Source organism: Diadema setosum, chromosome 5, assembly GCF_964275005.1.
Source record: "Diadema setosum chromosome 5, eeDiaSeto1, whole genome shotgun sequence".
In the NCBI taxonomy this organism is placed as follows: Eukaryota; Metazoa; Echinodermata; class Echinoidea; order Diadematoida; family Diadematidae; genus Diadema; species Diadema setosum.
In genome coordinates this window covers 233,112-254,902 of record NC_092689.1, presented here as the reverse complement: position 1 = coordinate 254,902, position 21,791 = coordinate 233,112, and the positions used below count along the sequence as shown (strand labels likewise).

The window sequence follows — 21,791 nt, the reverse complement described above, 5'->3', positions numbered from 1 at the left end:
CCTTTGACCTTGTGATGACCTTTAACTCCCCAAGGGAAATCTACCATCCAAGTTTGGTCACAAATGGACATAGGGATCAAAAGTTATGAGCCACAATCAAAATGCGCCATAAAAACATAACATTGGGCCCTAAAAGTTTGTTGACCCCTGTCTGTGACCTTTGACCTTGTGACGACCTTCACCTCCCCAAGGGACATCTTCCATCCAAGTTTGGTCACAAACGGACAAAGGGATCAAAAGTTATGAGCCATAAACGAAATGAGCCCTAAAAACTTAACATTGGGCCCTAAAAGTTCGTTGACCCGTCTGTGACCTTTGACCTTGTGGTTTACCTTCAACTTCCCAAGAGACATCTACCATCACCCAAGTTTGATTGCCATTGTAGCAACATGTGCTGAGTTACGTGTGATAAGAGAGTCTTGCAAGTAAACTTTAACGTATGATCTCAAATGACCTTTGACCTTATCATGTGACCTCTTACGGCACCATAACATGAAGGTACCCCCAGTGCATCCATCACCCAAGTTTGATTGCCATTATAGCAACATGTGTCGAGTTACGTGTGATAAGAGAGTCTTGCAAGTAAACTTTAACGTATGACCTCAAATGACCTTTGACCTTATCCTGTGACCTCCAACGGCACCATAACATGAAGGTACCCCAAGTGCATCTATGACCCAAGTTAGGTTGTAATCCAAGCAACTTATGTGAAGTTATTTGTCAAAAGAGAGTCTTGCAGGTAAACTTTAACATAGAAAAGAGCGTCTTGCACATACTCTTTAATATATGACCTCAAATGACCTTTGACATCATCACATGACCTCCGACAACACCATAACATGAAGATACCCCTAGTGCTTCTATCACCAAAGTTTGGCTGCCATTGCTGTAACAGTTGCCAAGTCATAAGAGAGTCTTGCAGGTAAACTTTTACATTTATGACGGACGACGGACGGACGACGGACGGACGACATTTGGATCCCTTAGTCTCGCCTTCACCTCTGTTGGGCGAGACAAAAAGGGACAGTAATGGTAGAGGACAGGTATATCTTTCCATTAGGCAAGGTCTTATGTGTGTGTGAAAATGTGCGCATCAGCAATTACCCATCTTTTGACACAAAATTTGTCATGATCTCATCATCTGTATTCATTCAAAGACATTTCCATCTGAAAAAGGCACATCAGCGAAACAAGACTGAAATGAGGGAGGCAATTCTTTTGTTAGTGACGATACATGATCACACAATCGTTATTATCCAGACACTTGAATGTACTCATTAAGATGCATATAATCATGCGAGGATGATTACATCAAAGAAAGACTGCCGCGAACAATTGTGACCATGCACCACAAAACAAACAAGGAAAAGTAGAAATTACGCGGTGCGTAATATATGTCCCCGCTGGAAGTAGCATTTAGTAGCAAAATGTACAATATAGGTAAAAAGATCAAGGTCAAAGGTCAAAGAAGGCAAAGGTCAAAATTCTATGTAGAAGTTTTGAAGCCCTCACCTAGTGCCATCACATAAAGCAAACGGAATCGAAATCGGGTTAGAAATGGCGAAGGAGTAGCATTTTGTAGCCAATGTACAATATAGGTAAAAAATCAAGGTCAAAGGTCAAAGAAGTCAAAGGTCAAAATTCTGTGTACAAGTGTTGAAGCCCTCACCTAGTGCCATCATATAAAGCAAACGGAATCGAAATCGGGTTAGAAATGGCGAAGGAGTAGCATTTGGTAGCAAAATGTACAATACAGGTCAAAAATCAAGGTCAGAGGTCAAAGAAGTCCAAGGTCAAAATTGTGTGTAGAAGTTTTGAAGCCCTCACCCAGTGCCATCACTTAAAGCAAACGGAATTGAAATCGGGTTACAAATGGCGAAGGAGTAGCATTTTGTAGCAAAATGTACAATATAGGTCAAAAATCAAGGTCAAAGGTCAAAGAAGACAAAGGTCAAAATTCTGTGTACAGAACAACACACGCACTCGAACCTGGTTGACAGAGAAAACAAGGAAAAGTAGAAATTACGCGGGTGCGTAATATATGTCCCCACCGGAAGTAGCATTTTGTAGCAAAATGTACAATATAGGTCAAAAATCAAGGTCAAAGGTCAAAATTCTGTGTAGAAGTTTTGAAGCCCTCACCTAGTGCCATCATATAAAGCAAACGGAATCAAAATCGGGTTAGAAATGGCGAAGGAGTAGCATTTTGAAGCAAAATGTACAATATAGGTCAAAGGTCAAGGTCAAAGGTCACAACTGAAATTCTGTGTAGAAGTTTCAAAGCTCCCATGTAGTGCTATCATATAAAGCAAACAGAATCAAAATCGGGTTAGAAATGGCAAAGGAGTAGCATTTTGGACATTTTGATCACACACGGACGCACAGACGGACGGACAGACGGACACACACACGTACGGAGCCCGTTTCATAGTCCTCTGCTCGAACTCGTTCGGCGGGGACAACAAAAAGTCACACCCCTTGATTTTACGTGAGGACTCAAAACAAGTGAAATGGGTCAACTAAGCCAATCTTGAGTTTTTCATATTTTTAAAAAGAGCCATCTTTCTTCTACGTTATTCTTTAGTTTGGGATCATAACGCGAATTGGAAAGTGTGTTTTCAGCAGTTTTTCTTCAACATCTTTTGGGGGTAGAGTAGAATGATCAGGTATGTATTAGAGGCCCCTTTTCATTTCTAGAAATCCTTTGTACACTCTTCATTTTTCAAGTCTACTAACTTTAGAAAGGATAATGCTACTGCTTTGTAAGTTGGCATCAATCATGGACAGAATGTGTTAATAGAACATGCTCAATTTCAGCTTAATCTGATAATCCCTTCATTGTTGTTGCTCTGGTGGTTGACATCCAAGTGTTTCGTCACTTTCATAGAACAGCTAGCATGGCTTGGTGCAAGATTAAGCACTTGAATAGACCCTGTACTTCAGAGCCTCTTTTCTCAGTTCACACTTTTCCAGAGTGTGTGCTTTCTTCCCAGTATTTAGGTAGGTTAGGGGAGTCCATTTAAATTGCGTTATACATCATTTCAAAGCTTAGAGTCTGCTCGTTCAGAATCTGCCCTTACCTAAAAATCCATATCTGGCGACTCTTTGTTGGTTTTGTGATGCAGGGTCACAATTAGGTCCATGCTTGCACGTATGGCTAGATCTGACTGCTAGTGATCACAAAAAATTTTTGCATTTATATGTCACAGGGAGAATTGTAAATCAAAGCAATGTTGTGTCATGTCAGCTATACAGCAAATATGCCTGTCCTATTCCCTACCTTAAGACCTTCCTCCCAGCTAATCCACAGGTCTCCACGAGTCAGGAAGCAGGCTGTGGCATGGCGGCACACCTGGTGTATCCAGCCCTCATTTAGCAGCTGCACCATACAGGCATCAATCCATGGGTAGCCTGTTTGGCCCTGCATTCATTCATAGGCAAATGACTGTGGCCATTAATCACACATATTAAATCATTTCAATTGTCCTCATAATTCGTTTCAATTGGAAAATCATCATCAATCAACAGTATTAACCATTGTGGTAGCAGTAAAGTGGAGGCAGAAGTAGTGGCAACAACAATAGCATAATAAAAAATCGTTGCTGGGGTGACAAGACCTTGTATCTGCAATTTTGGTGAAAATGACTTTTTTTGGATTAATAGTCAAATAATGGGTTAAGTGATGTCCTGTCCAAATCTCAACAGTCTTACTCCAAAAATGAAGCTACCATGGCATGTCAAAGGAAAGGCTATCCCATTCGCTATGGTGCTTTGGCTGTCATGTTTTTTGGCTCTCCTGAACATTTGACATTTTGTAGATACGAGGTCTTGTCACCCCAGCGACGATATATTTAAAGTTGCATATTAAAGCATTATCTTTATACAGCATGTATAAAAAAAAATAGGTAATCCAACTGATAACGTAAGAGGGATACCGTTTCATATGTTTACGATGGAGTGCACAATGTTGGTTGTGAGAAAAGGGAACTCTTCTTCTTTCCATTAGCATCTGTAATTGTGCTGATAAATGTCATGCATGACTGAGCACACCAACTTTAAAGACAACAATGGTAAGTTGCACTTTTTCCAAGTCTCACTGACCCCGTTTACAGTGCGGGGCTGGGCCGAGCCGCGGCCGAGCTGCGGCCGAGCCCAGCCTCAATTGCGACGCTGAGCCCCGCAATTTTGTCCGTTTACACTGCCGGACTCGGCCGCGCTTTTAATTCAAACCTTTCAATATTTTGTTGTAGTGGCGCTCTGCTTGTAAACAAACACAATTTGGTATAGTCTGGTTTTCAGACCCTTTGCCAACTGGATTCCGTGGCAACGAAGTCGCCGTTCGGGCAAAGGCCTTTGCTGAAGGAAAAATCCTTTGCAGGACAAAACCACTATACTAGTTTTTGACGTTGAGGGGGTTAATATCCTGAAGAGCGAAATAGTACTGACAGAGGGTTTGGAAGCCAGACTAAAATTGGCCACGCATTTGGCCCACTTTGCGTTTACACTGAGAAAAGGCGCGGCCAAGACCACCTCCAGAGTGTGGCCAAATGCGCGGCCAATTTTGGCCTCGCATTTGGCCTTTTGCGCGTTTACCCTGAAATGAAGGCGGGCTCAGCCGCGGCCGAGCCTCGCACTGTAAACGAGGTCTTAGACATTCGTCAATGGAAATGGTCAAATAAACAGACCAGCCTGCACGACTGCAGGTTTATGTTTAAGGTTTCCTCTTAATTATATACCTTTCATGGTCCATAACCTTCAACATGGCCACCTGTCAAAAAACCTGGTCCCTCCCGCAAAGGCCAACACAAGAAATTCAGTTTTCCCTGTAGTGTACATTTTCAATACATGGTCTGTCTTTGCCAACTGTGCGTCCAAGTGTGTTGAACCCATAGGTGTTGTGCTCAGCAAAGAAAAATGGACTGTTTGGGATGGCCTTTGTCCGAGTGACCAGGTTAACGGACAGGTGACTATGTTGAGGGTTATGGACCGTAAAAGAAAGAGGAAACCCTAAACCCAAACGTGCAGGTGAGTAAGTTTATTTGACCACTTTCATTGACAAATCTCATTCACTACAGTAAGACATTCATTATTCCTTCATGATAATGCTATTAAAACTTATTACTGTTATCCTTTAGGTTGATATGCTCAGTCGTGCATGACATTTATCAACATAATGAGGTACCAATGGAAAGAAGAAGTTTTCTTTTCCTAACAACCAACATTACGCTAGCCATAATTGACAATTATGAAACAGTAGCTCTCTAAAGTTATATTACCCTTTTCCTTAATATGTACTGTATACCATTGTAATTATCCTTCTTTACAACATTTGCGTATAATTACGTCTTTGTAAATTGCTATCAATCTACAAAAGACATTTTGCTGCATTTCTATTGCATGCAAATAACAGTTCACTGGAAAGCCAATAACATATCACAATTTTGTATTTTGTCATCAGTCAGTGTGGGGCTATTAGACACTAGCAATAGTGTCTCCGCTGCCTCAGTAGCTAAAGTTACATGTAAAGTTTTAATGCACCTTAGTCCATTTTTCTAGCTTTTCCTCATCTTCCCGCCAGTCAATGTCAAGACAGATGGGATTCTCTTTCATTTTGTTGAAGTGGATGTTGCCTATCGACATGGTGTAGAAGTATTCCCTCCATATCAGCTGTGCAGTTAGATGGGATGGAGACACATCATTGGTTAGCTGTAGGCAGAGGAGTAAGAATGATAATATGAATACAAAATGCGTGGCAATGCATGTGAGGTTTTAACAGTCTCATCATAAATTGTTTCTGGATGAGAAAAAAATCAGACAGACCAAATGCAAGTTTTGCCTGTCCATATTGCATATGTTACACACTAAGTCTAGAAATGCTATGCAAAAAATAAAATAAAATAAAAAAATAATAATGTCAAACAGAATTTTAGAGTTGTTATTATCTCTTAAAAAAAAAAAACTAAATAGGCCATTCAGTTGAAAAACAGCAAAACTTTCAATGAGCACTCATTATTTCGCCGCGCATCACCGTGTATCACCACGAATCACCGCGTATCACCACGAATCACCTCGCATCGCCTCGCATCACCTCAAATTTTCATCGCTCAGTAGAAACATGCTCAATGAAAATAATTTAATTTTTCTTACATTCTAGACAATTTTCTTACAACGGTTTTCGCCTGATTGTCACTGTCTTTTCTATTTATTGCTTTTGTAGTCTTGTCACAAGTGTGAAATGTCTTGTTAAACAGGGAGATGTTTTAGGAATAAGCTTCCAGCAAGTGATCGATGTCAGTCCCACAGGTATGTTCCAGCGTGTTCTCAGTGGACAGAGCTTTGAAATTTTGCCTTTTTAGTGATACATGCATTGACCTACATGCAGTACAACTGTAAATGGTGATTTCAGAATTGTGTTTAGAGCTTAGATGTTTAAGACTTGATTTGGGGTCAGAGTTTAAAAGTTACAGTAGGCGAAAGTTTTCATCTAGGGTGGTGTACACCAGTATCTTCATGATTACCAAGTACGCTGCTGTATCTAACAAACATGTGTAATCATTACTTGTGATATGGTGATGATAACAAAGCCAATATCAATGGATCCTGTAGGCTTATTTGGTTCAAATTTATCCTCTATATTGTCAAAGAATTTGAGGTAAAAATTGGAAATGTGGAACATGAAATATGAGCACAGTACATTAATATGAAACTGCATTAGTGCCGTAGGCCAAGGGCTACCTCAACTGGTCACAGTACATTAATATGAAACTGCATTAGTGCCGTAGGCCAAGGGCTACCTCAACTGGTCAGAGTCACTACCACCATTGTAGGTCAGTTTTAGCACACCGCACACTACAGGATACTACTAGCAGTCACGATGGAGTAACAGTAGATTAATAGACCATGGAAGAAAATTGAATTGAGCCACAGTGCCTGGCTAGACTTCTAGAAGTGAGAGTAAGAGCACACTCCATCTATTTCCACCTCCCTGGTTTCATTGCAATTGTACTGTACATCATAAAATTTTCAAATTTGGATTGGTTGAGAACTTCTGAGGTGACTTAAAATAATTTCACCAGTGAAAAAAAAGGATATGGTGTGACATCAGACCTCAGTATATCTTTTGCTATACCAATATTTTGACATCGTTGCTTTAATACAATAACAAGATATTTAACAATCAGTATCTCGACAAGCTCTAGCTCTTTGCTCTAGTACTACTGTTTTCTTTGTAAATGTACTGTGTACTTTGTGTTTGAGTTAATACAATGTACTCTTTATCATTACTATCATTGCCATTTTCATCTACAATGTACATCTAGATTTTTCTCTTGTAGGATAAATGAAATATTGCCCTCCACTCTTTTCAAAGTACCAGCTGAAATTATGGATTCTTCGGTGACCACTATGCCTACTATTTTTTGAGGGGCACAGCTCAGAAAGTAGTGCTATGCCACTTACAGAGAATCCATAGGTTTAAATGGAACCTCTCAGTGCATGGTATATTTTATCAATATTCTCTAGCTTCCTTTCTATAAAATCCCAGTCTGGTCTTTTCCTGGGTCACTATTAATGGCCAGCATCTACGTACATATTGCCTATGCATGTACATGCATGCAATTACGCAATTGCATGCATGTACATGCATGCAATTACGCAATTGTATGCCTGCACGCTTTGAGTATTGTACACTGTCCATGTACATCTGTATGTACTAACATTGTACAGTGCAATCTGTGCTTACCATGCTTGAAACTAGTTTGTGACTAGTTCGCAACTCCAGAATTTGCTTGTTGCAGAGACGTCTCCTGAAAATTACAGAGTCTCTGAGAAGTTGCAAGAAATTTAAACATTTCAATTTTTTTAAAGACTTTTTCCAGTCTCCGTGAAGTCTCCGCGACATCTCCGAGACGTCTCCATCAGTTGCAGAGACGTCGCGGAGACTAACTATATCCGTGACTGCTGAGACATCTCCGCGATGTCTCCGCTATGACCTGCTGGAGACCAGAAAAACTGGTGAGAGGTCGTAGAGTCGTCTCCGCGACTCTATTTGATGCTGTTTGACCTACTTTAGAAACCACGTGACCCATCTGCGTGCTGACATCCTGCCTAGATCAAGTCAGGTGATCCTGCAACGGCTCCATCATATTTGCTTTTTGACACCTGCCATTACTTTTACAAACATGCCACCCAAGGCCATGCAGTGGGGGCCGCAAGAAGAAGGCTGATAAGTTGTTGTAGAAACTGTTACTGCTGAGGAAGCATGCGAAGCCAACATGGCCAAAGAGGCCAAACAATATCTCTGGAAAGAGGAGCATCAGCAAATGTTGGCGGACTTCTGGGAGGATCATGCTGAATTTTATGACAAATCCCACAAGAAATTCAAAGATAACGCCTACAAGAGAGCAGCTGTTGATTCCTTCCTTCTCAATAAGACAAATATGTTTGAAGGTCAGCCCCTACCTACATGTGAGTTTAAAATACTTTCAATAAAATGTATTACATTCAAGGCCAATAAATGTGAGCGTACATCTCAAAACCACCAAAAAAGCGCTAGACCGTGATTTTTTTGATTCAGTTAATATCAAATTCGAAAAGGAGATTTTTAGCTTTAAAATGATTAGGTTCAGTGAAAACGAGAAGAGAACCCAAGCTTTCTATTCGTTCAAAGAGCCTACTGCTTGAGACGTCTCAGAGACATCTTCTTGGTGAGACCACAAGCCATTTTCATATTGGAGACGTCTCCACGACTGCTGCGACTGATAAGTTGGAGACGTCGCAGAGACGTCGCTGTTGGTGAGATACAGCCTTTACTGCTTAATCAGGAGAGGTCGGAAGACAATTTTTTTTTCCCGTTTAAGCAGGGCTCTCACTTTAACGGTGGCTAATATTAGTTATTGGTTTAAGCTGGAGCGCCACTAAAATTTGTCTCCAGACCCCTCCCAATTAAGCTGTGAGCACTGAACCATGAATGACCTTGAAAATACAGTCAAGAATGTATATATCTCCATTAGGGGGTTCTGGTGTCCTCGTATTAAACGTATTACAGGCACATGCACACACACAAAATACTGTATTTTAAGCTGTTCTTTTCGTGAGGGTTTAATTTTTGCGAATTTCACGAATCACAGTTGGATCCCAAAATTGTTACCAGATGCTACAGTAATAGTACATTTAAAACAACGTTGGTGTCAATTCGCAAAAACAACATATACATACCTGCCAACATTTCAAGATGAAATATCTTACTCGTGGATTGCAAAATTTTTTTTTTTATATGCAAACTGAAGTTAAAAATCTTACTTTCGGTCAAATCTTCAGAAAATACACATGAAAGGTATATCTAAATATTTTTTTAAAATCTGATTTCTCTGACAGAAAATCTGATTTTGCTACTTTTAACATAAAAAATCTTACTGAATCTGATAAAATCTTACTAGTTGGCAAGTATGCATATAGCGAAGCAAAGATGTCTGTGACCTCCTCATTTGCGAAAATATCTGTACGGGTAAATAACAGCATATTCAGTAGCTGGATGGTGAGCATGATCCGAATCGCAAGTTTTTTTGCAAACGTTCAAAAGCTCAGAATTAACGGATTAGTGATCCCGCACCAATTCTCTCGTGTATTGCTGTCATGTGCCAAAGAGGTTTAGGACCTCTTCGTGGTGCACACGCTGTTGTGACATGTGCTTTGAAATGATTGGATGAAAAATTTTGAGCTTATTCAGTTGAGCGTTCACATTGTTACCACATCATGCGCTAATTCAGAAATAAGCAAGAGATTGCTTGGGTTTAGCATCACGCTGCTGATCGCGCTAATTTGCGGGTTTTTTGTGTCTACACATGCAAAAAATTCAAGCTTGCGATCATGCTCGAAATCTCAAGATTTGTAACCTGTTAGTTTGTGTACCTGTGAATCCTCCTATTGTCACCCACCCTAGTGATATTGCCTGCCATGTTTGGTGACTACTTCTATAGGAAAGAAGTGTTAAATTTCCCTTTTTTTTTGGGGGGGGGGATTTGTCACAATCCCCCTCCCATTGTGCCCATCTGTACAAGGGTTAGGGTTTGCAGTTGTTTGATGATGCATCTAGATACTCTTTTCTGTGTTGGGAGCAGATATACATGTTCGACGATAGTTATTGTCCCTTAAAATTCTTCCTGCTCTGTTCATTACACTTCTAGTAACCATGGCTACATACCACACAGTTTGATTTCTGTGCTAGTACATATCCAATAAGTACTGTAAAAGTGAATATTTTTGTATGAACAAGTTTCACATTCAGCCAGGAAGATGAAATTCATGTGTTTTGAATTCTGCTGGATCAAGACATTAACTAGTAGAAGGTATGGTAAGCAAGAAATATCTATGTGCTTTGATCATCCCGCTAGTTTCTGGATGAAAATTTTCACATCATGAAAATTTCCACTCTTACAGTATACAAAATACTGTGCGCAGATTCGAGGATACACACACAGAGACACAAATCCAAATCAGTCTCTTCTCCTGCACATTCTCATCAGTTTCCTTTCATATGATCATGTCAATGCCCTCATATTCCTCCAGATGTACGAGCAATTAAAATAGCACACATGCTGTAAAAGAGAAAAACAACATCAAGTATGCTGTCTCGACATCTACCATTCATTACTTGGAACTCTGAGGGGAACAATTTTCTTTATTTTCTTTCCTTTGTTTGAAAAAAAAAGTTTTAACCATCCACCATGTTTTAGCATTGACATTTTAATCACTCCTTTGTTGTGCACAGATGTGTACACTAAATGATGTACAATTTGTAATAAAATATATGAACATGAAAATATGTACTACTCTAAAAAAAAAAAGGTTCTTCAAAATGTGTAGTTCTGCAAAAATTAGAAGTGGCATGATGGTACATGAGGCAAAGGCAGCATAACAAATGAAAGCATGTGCTTGGAAAGAAGAAAAACATCTTTAAATGGATTTTTCCTTTTATTTGGTACTAATAGGTAGTAAAGCATCCAAAGATACAGTACTGACATGTTACAACATGTACCAAATTACATGAATGCCTCACCTCAGAATATGTGTCATGAATCTTCCAGTAGAACTTGCGGACAGAGAGACAGCCAAAGCGGAGGTAGGCACTGAGGCTCTTTGGGGTACCAAGTAAATCAGGCATGTATTGGTTGGGCAGACAGTAGCCTCCTCTGAAGGCCTGAGGGAAATGAGGAAGTGCTATTGTATCAACTAAGATTTGTTCTGGGAAGGAAAATACAGCTGATTTGTCAGAATACTCATGAATAACACATACTAGTGATTGAAATGAGAGAAAAAAAAAAGCTGCATGAAAATCTTCATCATTTTCCCCTTTTTTTAATGATAGTGTATCATTCATGTACGGTACTTATAAACAGTGCAAGAACAGAATATTTCCCTGAAAATACCAAGGAGGTATCATACCTTGATGAAAATGCTGTTTTTCTTGCCTATCAACTGACAAACCTTTGATTCAATCAAACTGTTATCACTTTCACTTTCCCTACTGTACTAACATTTTACAGAAGGCATAGAATGATAAAAAAGATCAACATTACTAATCAAAACAATTATCACAGACACATACTTCAATAGCAATTTTCCAGGACTGTACATGTAAACTCACTACCATTTTGACTGTGAAAAGTAAAAATGATCTAGTGAAACATTAACTTTCAATAATGAAGCGAGTTGGACCCCCCCCCCCCCCAATCATAGGAAGTTTTCTTTGAAATCAACCCCCCTCCCAAAAAAAGAGAAGAAAACAAGGACAGCCATGGCCCTGTTGGATCTTAAAGCTTAAAGTGAACATTCAAAGAAAATCATCATTTGGCACAAATCTATGCTGTGTTTATGCTAAAATCTTGGAAAGGACAAAATGTAAGATTTTTGCTCATTTCACAATGGGGAATACAACAAGAATAAAGAGAAAATTCATATGATATAATAAACGCAAGCACTTCGGATGAATTTTTGGAAAATCCGGCAAAGGTTGTACTGAAGTCACAAAATGGACCAATCTAACGGCAGCAAATGACATATCACTGCTAAAACAAAATCATACGTGCATTCATTGCTACTGAATTACTTTGAATTATGCTAATTGTGATATTCTTCAAAAGAAAAGGTGGCACATAATGCTACTATACCAGTGCCCAGTTTAGAAACTATCACTGGAAAGGCATATCTAAGATTTCAGAATGTACTGGCCATCGCATTTTCGAGCTTGAAAAGCCCATTTAACAACAGTGAATGTGAATGAACAGCAAACCACCCAGCTTGGCAGTGCGGCTGAATGCATAACTCGAACAGCAGCAAAGACCAAGCGAATGCTGCCAATGACTTTTGCTGAAGTGTTCAGGCTGGGAAAGTGCATGAGAGACATGGAATTTCACCTTCTATATGAAAGACTGCTGTTACTGTTGATTTTTTTCATTTTTTTATCTTTTAAAAGCACATCATTCCAATAACACAAAAAAGCATTAGATTCACTTTGCATTGGTATGGCATTTATCCTGGCTAAACAAATATCAATATAATGCTTACCACGGAAAACAGTTACGCCTTTGAAACTGCGCATTGTCTGTAGGATGTAGTCCGCTTTAGCTTGCTGATTCCATCCAGTGATGTCTAATATATCAGGCGTGTTCGGTGAATTTTGGTAGGTTTCCGAAATATAAAGGAAAATGGTATTCTCCTCCCTTTATGTTGCACAAATCTTTTCCATGAGGTCAGGAATTGTAATTAATGGGGCTGGCTTAAACTCTACATGTATGTGCAATTTCATAAAATATTATTCATGTTTAACATCTTTGAATTTTAAAGTTTAACATTCTGTCAGGCCAGTGATCTCAGTCAGTTATGAATTTATAATAGTTGAAGTGATGAAGTCATAGTTACAAAAGTCTCCAATCTACTTACAAACAATTCGTATCCAAATTTAAAACTTGTACATAAAACTACTCACAAATAGAAATTCAGCAATGATAGCATTTTAAAGGGGAAGATATCTATGAGAAGCATGAATAAAATCATTTCACACAAACATCAATGAAGGAGTTTAATAACTAGCATACCTCTTCCTCATGAAGGATTCGGATGCGGAATAGTTCCATGGCTCTGATCTCTCCACCTTTCCAAATCTTCTTTTGCTGTGCCTCACATTCTGGAGAAACACCTGATTCACAGATATAACACCTACATAGTATTATTTGCTGCACTGAAATCCATTAAATTGTTAAATGAAAGCACAGATAAAAATCCTCTCTTCTTTCTGCAAAGGATATATCATCGCTGGGGTGATGAGACCTTGTAAATTCTATCTCAAATTTTGGTTAAAATCATTAAAAAAAAAAATTACTTATTAAATCAGATATTCCTTGATATCCTGTCCAAATCTTACAGGTCCGTCTGTCACTAACAAAATGAAGTATCACAGCATGTCAAAGGAAAGGTGATCCCATCTGAAACAGTGCTGGAATAGGTTTGCCAATTATAATTATTATTTTTTTATTATTTTTATTTTGTTTTTGCTCTCCTGAGCATTTGACATTTTTGAGATAAGATGTTTTGTGGCCCCAACAGCGATACATCAATATTATGTCTAGCTAATGCATTATTTCAATACCCTTTCCCAAGCCCATCCCCAAGCCCATCCCCTCCTCTATAAAGGAACATATTCAAGGCGTGTACCACCAATTTGAAATGCACATTGATTTTCAGCTGGAAAGAAACAATATGTCAATATCACTCCTGTCTCTATAACAACAGAGGAAACACGTACACAGTAAGTTTACATACACTGGAGATGTACAATAATACGCCCATCACATGGTAAAAGGGTCTACAAGTGTATCTTGAAAACTGTGACTTTTTGTGAAAACTTCAATATTTACTTCATTCTACATGTAGGTGCTCTTTCAATTGGTGACATCAGCTTGTCTAAAAAATGTTTTGTTTTTAGATATTTCTGATCCTTTTTCTATCTTAAGATAGATATAATCAGTACTATCGGCGATGTTTTACTCGGCAAAATGGGCTATCTTCGAGTTAGACCGTTTTACTAGAGAAATCTTCCCATTGCACATCGTGGGTTTTTATGGTAAAGTCGGCTTACTTCCAGTTAGACCCTTTTACCACAAAATATCAGTCAATGTACCGTCTAACTCATAGTTAGCAGATTTCAACATGTTTGGTAACAATGTGACCTACCACGGTCGCCGCCTGTCTTGAGTTAGATTCTTATAAGTTAGCAGATTTTCAGGCCCCGTGCAGCCGTCATGCACACCTGGGGCTCCCGTGTAGATACAGTCTATACTACCAGTACCGCATCCTAGACTAAGGCCCGTATTCTGCTAAAAACTTAACTGACTTTAATCCAGTGTTCGGTCTATTAAAGTACAGTGTTGTAGGTGTGAAGTGGGTTTAAAATGGCTTTAAAACACTAAGTTTAAACCCACTGTTTTCTGAGGTTTTATTTGTATTCTACTAAGTCTAGCTTTGGTCTAGATCGGGTTTAAATTAAATCTACCCAGGAGGAGGTTTATTTTTAGTTTAATTCGATGGGTGAACAAGACAGCATAATACCTAGCACACAGAACGTGCTGGATACAGCTAGCCGACCACACGCGTGTGTGCGAGATACGTAAATAATTGTAGAGGATCTATTATACTAGCTTTCTAGACCTACAAAGAGAACGGTACTTTTTAAAAGAGTCTATTGCAGTCTAGTATTGGGCAGTATCAGTGCTGGTAGGCTTTATAGGACTTGGTTTAGGCCTACACCTATCCTATCATCAATGATAGATTAAAGATCATATGTGACCATGCATCACAAAGCCAACAAAAAGGCACACCCCTTGATTTCACGTGAAGACTAAAAAAAGATTAAATGGGTAAACCAAGCATTTTCTGAAAATGCTACTCTTCTTCTTCTTTGAGCAGTTTTCCTATGCCCTTTTTATTTTTGTAAAGTACTGAGATCAGGTATGTCTTAGATGCCCCTTTTCATTTCTTGAAAATCTTTTTCACACTCTTCACTTTCAACTCTAATAATTTTGAAAGGATAATGCTACTGCTTTGAAAGATGACATTAAACATAGACAGAATGTGTTTATAGAGCATGCTCAATTTCAGCTTAATCTGATAATCTGCATTGCTGTTGCTATGGTGGTTTAACTTTACATCCTTTTTTTTTGTCCCATTCATTGCATAGCTAGCATGGTTTGGTATAGATTATTCAAGCACTTGGATAAACCCTGTACTTAATCAACAAGCCTCTTTTCTCAGTTCACACTTTTCCAGAGTGTGTGCTTTCTGTCAAATATTAAGATAGGTTAGGAGAGCCCATTTGAAATGAGTTATACATCATTTTTAAGCTCAGAGTCTGCTCTTTTAGAATCTGCCCTTAACTAAAAATCCATGTATGGCAACTTTTCGTTGGTTTTGTGTACAGTATTTATTCTTGGTACAGTATGTGCCAATGACATAATAGTGAAAGTCATGGCATGGTGTTTCAGTAACTTTGAGGCCATGATCTTGTGTACTTCAAATTCAAATTCAAATTGTTGATTTTTTTTTTTTTTTTTGTCATTGAACATATCACAACGAAATACAGACTTTAAAAAAAAAAAACAATACTGTAAAACGAGAAATTTTCGCGTGCATTTTAATTTCGCGAATTTCGCGAGCGCCAAAATTCGCGAAATTAAAATGCATGCGAAAGTTTTTGTCTACACTACATGCATTGAACGCCAGTGGCAATTCGCGAAAATTTCATGCCGCGAAAAAGGCTGTCAGCTCCAATTCGTGAAAATTTCATGCCGCGAATATATCATGTTTTACAGTAACAGGCACAATCAGTATACATTAAAACTAAAATTACATGTACATTGTGCAATAGTCTAAAAAAAACAGGATGGAAAGATATGTCGATTTAGACCAATCTACGATAGAGAAATAAAAAGTGATCTGAATTATGGTAGAGTATATTGATGGGAATGGAATGCAGAATGCAGTCATTGAACAAGCAAATACCTAGCCATTTGACAAGGCCTCCAGGCTGAAAATGAGACTAATTGCCACGGAATGAGTGAATGCAAGGCCGAGTGGTACAGCAAGGGCCTTTCTAAACCTGACACGAATTTCTAATCTTCAGCAATGTTTCTGTCAATTCTACTACCAAAAAGGTAGCGGCTAATCAGCAACCGCAGTGCTTGCAAAGACCTCACAAGGCCATAGGGAAAAAACCCCAGTTTAAAAAGGTCTTGTGGCTGTGCCACTTGGTCTCGCGTTTAACTGTGTCTTGTAATGCTTGGTGTGGCGGGTTGGTCTCATTCCTCAGCCATGAGGCCTTGTCAAAAGGCTAGCAAATACCCTAAAGAGACTTTTCTCTTTCCTCTAACTCTTAATGTTAGTTATTTGGGTTTTTTATTCCACATATTAAGACTCTTGCTATAGGATTGGTCAAGAGCTGATCACTTGATAAAGCGTAGTTTTGCCTATCACATCACCTGAGAAGAAAAGTTCGTTACACTGTATGATGATAGTCATTTTGTTTCGCTGATCAGTGCACACAGTCCTAATGTGTGATACAACTTACAATTTTGAGTACGTGCGAAGTAAAAGTGCGTTGCACTGTGGTCTATCATTTGACCTGGGTCAAGTGATAGACCACAGTGCAATGCACTTTTATTTCGGTGCCATGCGCGGGGCATGGAGCAAATTCGTTGTTTTGTCATCCACGCACATGTACATTTGTACGTCTAAAGTAAACAAGCACATAGCCTAAGCCTGAGGATATCCTGAGACAGCTAAAATGGTTTCAGATGTGGAATAAAATGGGAATATTTAGGATCCTAGATGTGGAATAAAATGGGAATATTTAGGACCCTAGATGTGGAATATAAAGCAAATAATCAACTTTTAGTTTCAGGCAATGAGACAAACTATCACTTCTTCGACGATATGAATGTGTACGCTATCTTTCCTCAGCTGCGCTTCGGAAAGATAGCTACATCCAGATCGCCTCTGAAGTGATAGTTTGTCCCATCACCTTCACCAACGTTGATTATTTGCTTATTATTGAGGATAAACCTGTGAAAATAACATTGAATCTTAGTTTCCAAAATAGAAAATTTGGTCTCAAAACAAGTGCTATTTTCTCACATTTTCCTTCATTGCCCAAAAATGAAACTTGGGTATATGACTTATGGTAGTATCCATACTGTGTTCCAAATATCTTTTCTGTATCATTTGCTCACGGTTATGTCGCGGAAAAAATTTAGATCACTGTCACTTGTGACCCATGTAAAATCCATAGCGTAAGCAGTACGCAGTCGGATGTATCGGTTTTGGTGCTGCATGAAGCACATTGCAGGGTTCCTCTCTCGCCCACTCACCACCCTATGGACCGAAAAACTAACCCTACAGCCTTGCGCCGAACCTGACACCGCTGATTGGCTAAGCGTGCACTGACCAGTAGAGAACGCATGCGCAGGAGGATGATCTAGTTGTGCATGTCCAGTATTTTCTCTTACAGTCGGTTGTCTTTCTGCTCTTCGTTTCACTTAACTACTAATTGCGCACAGACGAAACTTCGTAGGTAGTGAGTCTGGTGTATACAGACAAGCAATATGTTAATCAAATGCATATTCATGCCGGTGCAGCCTTATATATGTCGGGAAAAAATTGTAACCCTTTCCCACAGTCGACTCAAACAGAACTAGAAATGTCGCTATGGCGACTGATGCCTCCGCCATAATGCATGATTCTCCCAATAGGCGTATAGTACAATGTCTTCACAATGTGTGATCCATGACAGTTTCACATAACTGGCAAAATATTGAAATGACGGGTTTGTCAGAAATGTCTTGAACTGGGTTTGCTATAATTTTCTAAGAGTGCAGGTACACATATTTGGGGAATTTTGGGAAAGTTTATGCAATGAGTAATTTCCAAGGTACGAAGAAAGAGTGTGATGACGGTACAAAATAGATTTTTTTTTTTTTTTTTTTTGGGGGGGGCATTGAAACCTGGCCTTTGACCCTTAACCTTTGACCTTCTGGCTGGAAATTTCCCGGAGAATCTCCATTAGGTAATGCATGTATTAAGTTTTGAAACTAATAATGCAAGCATTGCATATACTAGTATATGAGGGAAATAGTAAAATTTTGAGGAGTTGACCTTGACCTTTGACCCCTGACTATTGACCCATGACCCCTAAATTCCCTAGATAATCCCTGCCAGACAGTACATGCATATGTACCAAGTTCCACGAAGATACATTGAAGCATTTGAGAGAAAAGTAATATTGCAACATTTTCACCTAACCTTTGACCTTTTGACCTTTGACCTTATGACATGAAACTCTCTGGAGAATCTTTACGCAGTAGTACATGTCCACACCAAGTTTCAAGAAAATACCTTCGGGCATTGCATAGATATGGGGGAAATTGCAACATTTGTAGCATTTGATCTTGACCTTTTGACCTTTGACCTCTTGCCAATGTCACTAAAATCTACTCAACTAATTGTCCCATCATACATCATCCTTGGACCAAGTTTGGTGAAAGCTGCTTCATCCAGTTTTGAGTTATCACGTAAACAGATAAATTTTAGGATTTGACCTTGATCTTTGACCTTTGACCTCTGTCCGATTTCAATGAAAAACTAATCAAGTAATTGTCCCATCATACCTCATCCTCCAACAAAGTTTGGTGAAATTTGCTCCATCCAGTCTTGAGTTATCGCGTAAACGGATACAATTTCATGATTTGACCTTGACCTTTGACCTTCAGCCGATTTCACCCAAAATCTAATCAAATAATTGCCCCATCATACTTCATACTTGGACCAAGTCTGGTAAAATTCCAGTAAATATTACTCAAGTTATCGCGTAAACGAAAGCGGACGGACGGACGTACGGACGTACGTACGGACGGACGGACAACCCGAAAACATAATGCCTCCGGCACCACTTCGTGGCGGAGGCATAAAAATACACATATCTCAAAAGATACATCAGCATTTTCGCCCAAAAATCATATGAAGGATAATATACCCATACTGGATATATGTGTTAAGTTTCAAGGGATTTGGTGGTAAAATAAGGGAGATATGAGGAGGTGAATTTTCAAGATTTTTTGTCCTTCCCTCCAAACAGAGCTTCAATGACCGTTACGAATTCAAAAACTTTGGCCTCTTATCAGTGAGTTAATTACACCATATCGAAGGGCCTGATCTGAGTTTCCAAAGTTGGGTAAAAGCTGAATATCTATCATTTATTTTTTATGCTTCCTACATATTTCAGAATGACTTAATAGGACTGTTGTGTGCATGTACCTATCATACCACTGATCGCTGCACTATCAGGACCGACTACTGACTGCTCAAGTACAACACAAAGCATAATTCACGCAATCAAATTATTCCATAATGTGAAAAAGTGTTCTAAAAATTTCTCCTACCTGACTTTGGAGACTCAACTTAAGCCTCTGAGGACAAGAAACTATTTTCTTTTTTTACTTGGCCTAATAGTTTAGCATACAAGGTAAATACATCTTCATCTCTAAAAATTTAGAATCTCATGTGACAGACATTCTTATATACATAAGTGAACTTTTCACACTGATGAGATCTTTTTTTTACATTGATGAATTTTGTAAGAACAGTATTATGAGTTTTTCTTTGTGAGCAAACAAGAGTTAAGATTTGCAGTTCCAAATGTGGTGATACATTTTTTTTTTTTTTTCAGGAGAACCATCAGAATAATATGCATGAAATAAAATCCTTTCTCTAAAATGCACATCACATTCACTAGAGCCAAAGATTATAATAACACAGTATCAGAGCCAAAATTTTGTCATGCTATCAATGAAACAACAGCAATGTCGCTTTCTCTCACAGATTGAATAGGGATCAACCATCACTGTACACACTCTTACCTAGCTTCTCCAGGCTAGGTAGAGCAAAGCGCTGTTCAAAGTCTTCCGGCACAACCATATTGACCTTTTCAAAGATTGGGTCAGGCATAGGTCGTGGTGGCAGCCCGATGACATTCACTACTTCCATGAAAGCTGAGTAGGTAATGGGTGGAGAGCCACCATTCTTCTTGATGATTCTGGAAAAGGATGAACAAAAGGTTTTCAAATATGCATATGTATGCCCTTTGCAAGACTTCTCTCCGGCAAGAATTTGTCTGTTGGAAGTGAGTATACACAAACATACTAATTCTGAAATGTAGAAAAAATGTCTGGTAATATTGCAAACTTCTGGAGCTGTAATAAATGCATCAAATGAAATAAGAGGTTAAATGATTTAGAAATATGTGGCTATGTTGATGATCAATTTGCCTTAATTCCACAAATATCAAAATCATACTTGTATGTTGTGTGTATACATGTGAACATACTATGTGTATGTTTGTATGTTCAGGGTCCTGTTTCATAAAGATGCGCATTTCTTGTAAAGTTTTGCTTACAGTATAAAGTGCCTTGACTTCTGCAAAAAGTTGTACATGAAGTTACGCACAACTCGGGAAGTTCCATAAAAAGATTATGAACAAGTGCCAGAATTTGTGTATAACTTTATTCAAGGTCTTGATATACTGCACTAAAGATCCAATGTTGTGCAAAAGTGCTTCATAGTGTTGTGATATGTGTATTAGTTGACCCGAACTATATTGTTAACTCGCAAGTATGTAAAGCGCCTAGGCAAGAGATGTAATGCGACGCGCGGAGGAACATCAGGAGCAACAAACATGGCCACTTGATAGACACCCTCTTATGAATGGCTGTCAAGAATCTTCTTTATTTCACATCTAAAGACTGATTCTTATCATCATAACAACACACATAATACAACATGGTGGCAACGGTGGGATAACAACAGCAATCTTAAAGGGTGTGTACAGTTCTGGTCGAGGTGAGGATTTAGCTTTTAACGTTTTATGAGATGTCAGAGAGCATGCAATTCTAAGGGGTATCAAAAGTTTATTTGTAGCAAAAAAAGCTGCTGAAAACTGCTTATCCAATAAGGGAGAGCCAATGGAGTAAAATGGAGTCAAAAGGGGCCTGAGCTTTCGATCCTAGCAGAATCTTCGTCAGAGGCAAAATGACAAACATGCAGGGAAAGCAATCACATATAAGGACTTTACACAACAAGAACAAACAGGGACAAGCTGGGTACACAGAACAAAGAAACAAAGGAGAGGGAGGTCATGGGCAAGGAGCCCAACAGGTAAAAGGAGGGGGATTAAAGCAGGAGGGTGGACAGACAATAGGCAGAGGAGAGGGGACAGACAAAAGGCAGAGGGGGTCAGTGATGATCATGAGGATCAAGGAGGCAACCAATGAAGGAAAAGGATGAATAGGGAGGCAACATCAAAGAAGATAGGGAACACCAGAGGGATAAAGAAAGGGAAAGAGTGAAAAAAGCAACAGCAAGAGGAAGGGAGGGGGGGGGGGGGGGGGGGGCTGAGCAAACAGTGAGCCCTGAAAGGTGTACCAGGAGGAGGCAACAAGGGGAAGAAATCAAACATATCAAAGTGTATACATATACACACACAGTAATAATAATGACAATGAAATAACAGTAATGAAAAGAATATTGATAAAAGAAATAAAATAAAGCACATATGAAAAACTGGGGGAGAGAAAACTGTATACATTGTAAGTACACAAAAAGCAGGCAAGGCAAGATAAGCACAAGTATGTGTAAACAAACAAAACCGGGTGTGTGTGTGTGTGTGTATAGGTAGAAAAGGCTGTATAAAA

The 21,791-nt window shown here is 39.0% G+C and overlaps 1 protein-coding gene across 1 annotated transcript in view; it reads right to left on the bottom strand.

Moving 5' to 3' along the window:
• Nucleotides 1-21,791, bottom strand: part of LOC140228969 (cryptochrome-1-like) — a 51,332-nt gene that overhangs the window by 16,009 nt on the left and 13,532 nt on the right. The window contains exons 4-8 of the mRNA XM_072309227.1: nt 19,962-20,137; nt 13,095-13,195; nt 11,057-11,197; nt 5,539-5,706; nt 3,281-3,421 (exon numbers count right to left, since the gene is read on the bottom strand). Coding sequence (XP_072165328.1) covers nt 3,281-3,421; nt 5,539-5,706; nt 11,057-11,197; nt 13,095-13,195; nt 19,962-20,137 — 727 coding nt within the window. The remainder of the gene's footprint in view (nt 1-3,280; nt 3,422-5,538; nt 5,707-11,056; nt 11,198-13,094; nt 13,196-19,961; nt 20,138-21,791) is intronic.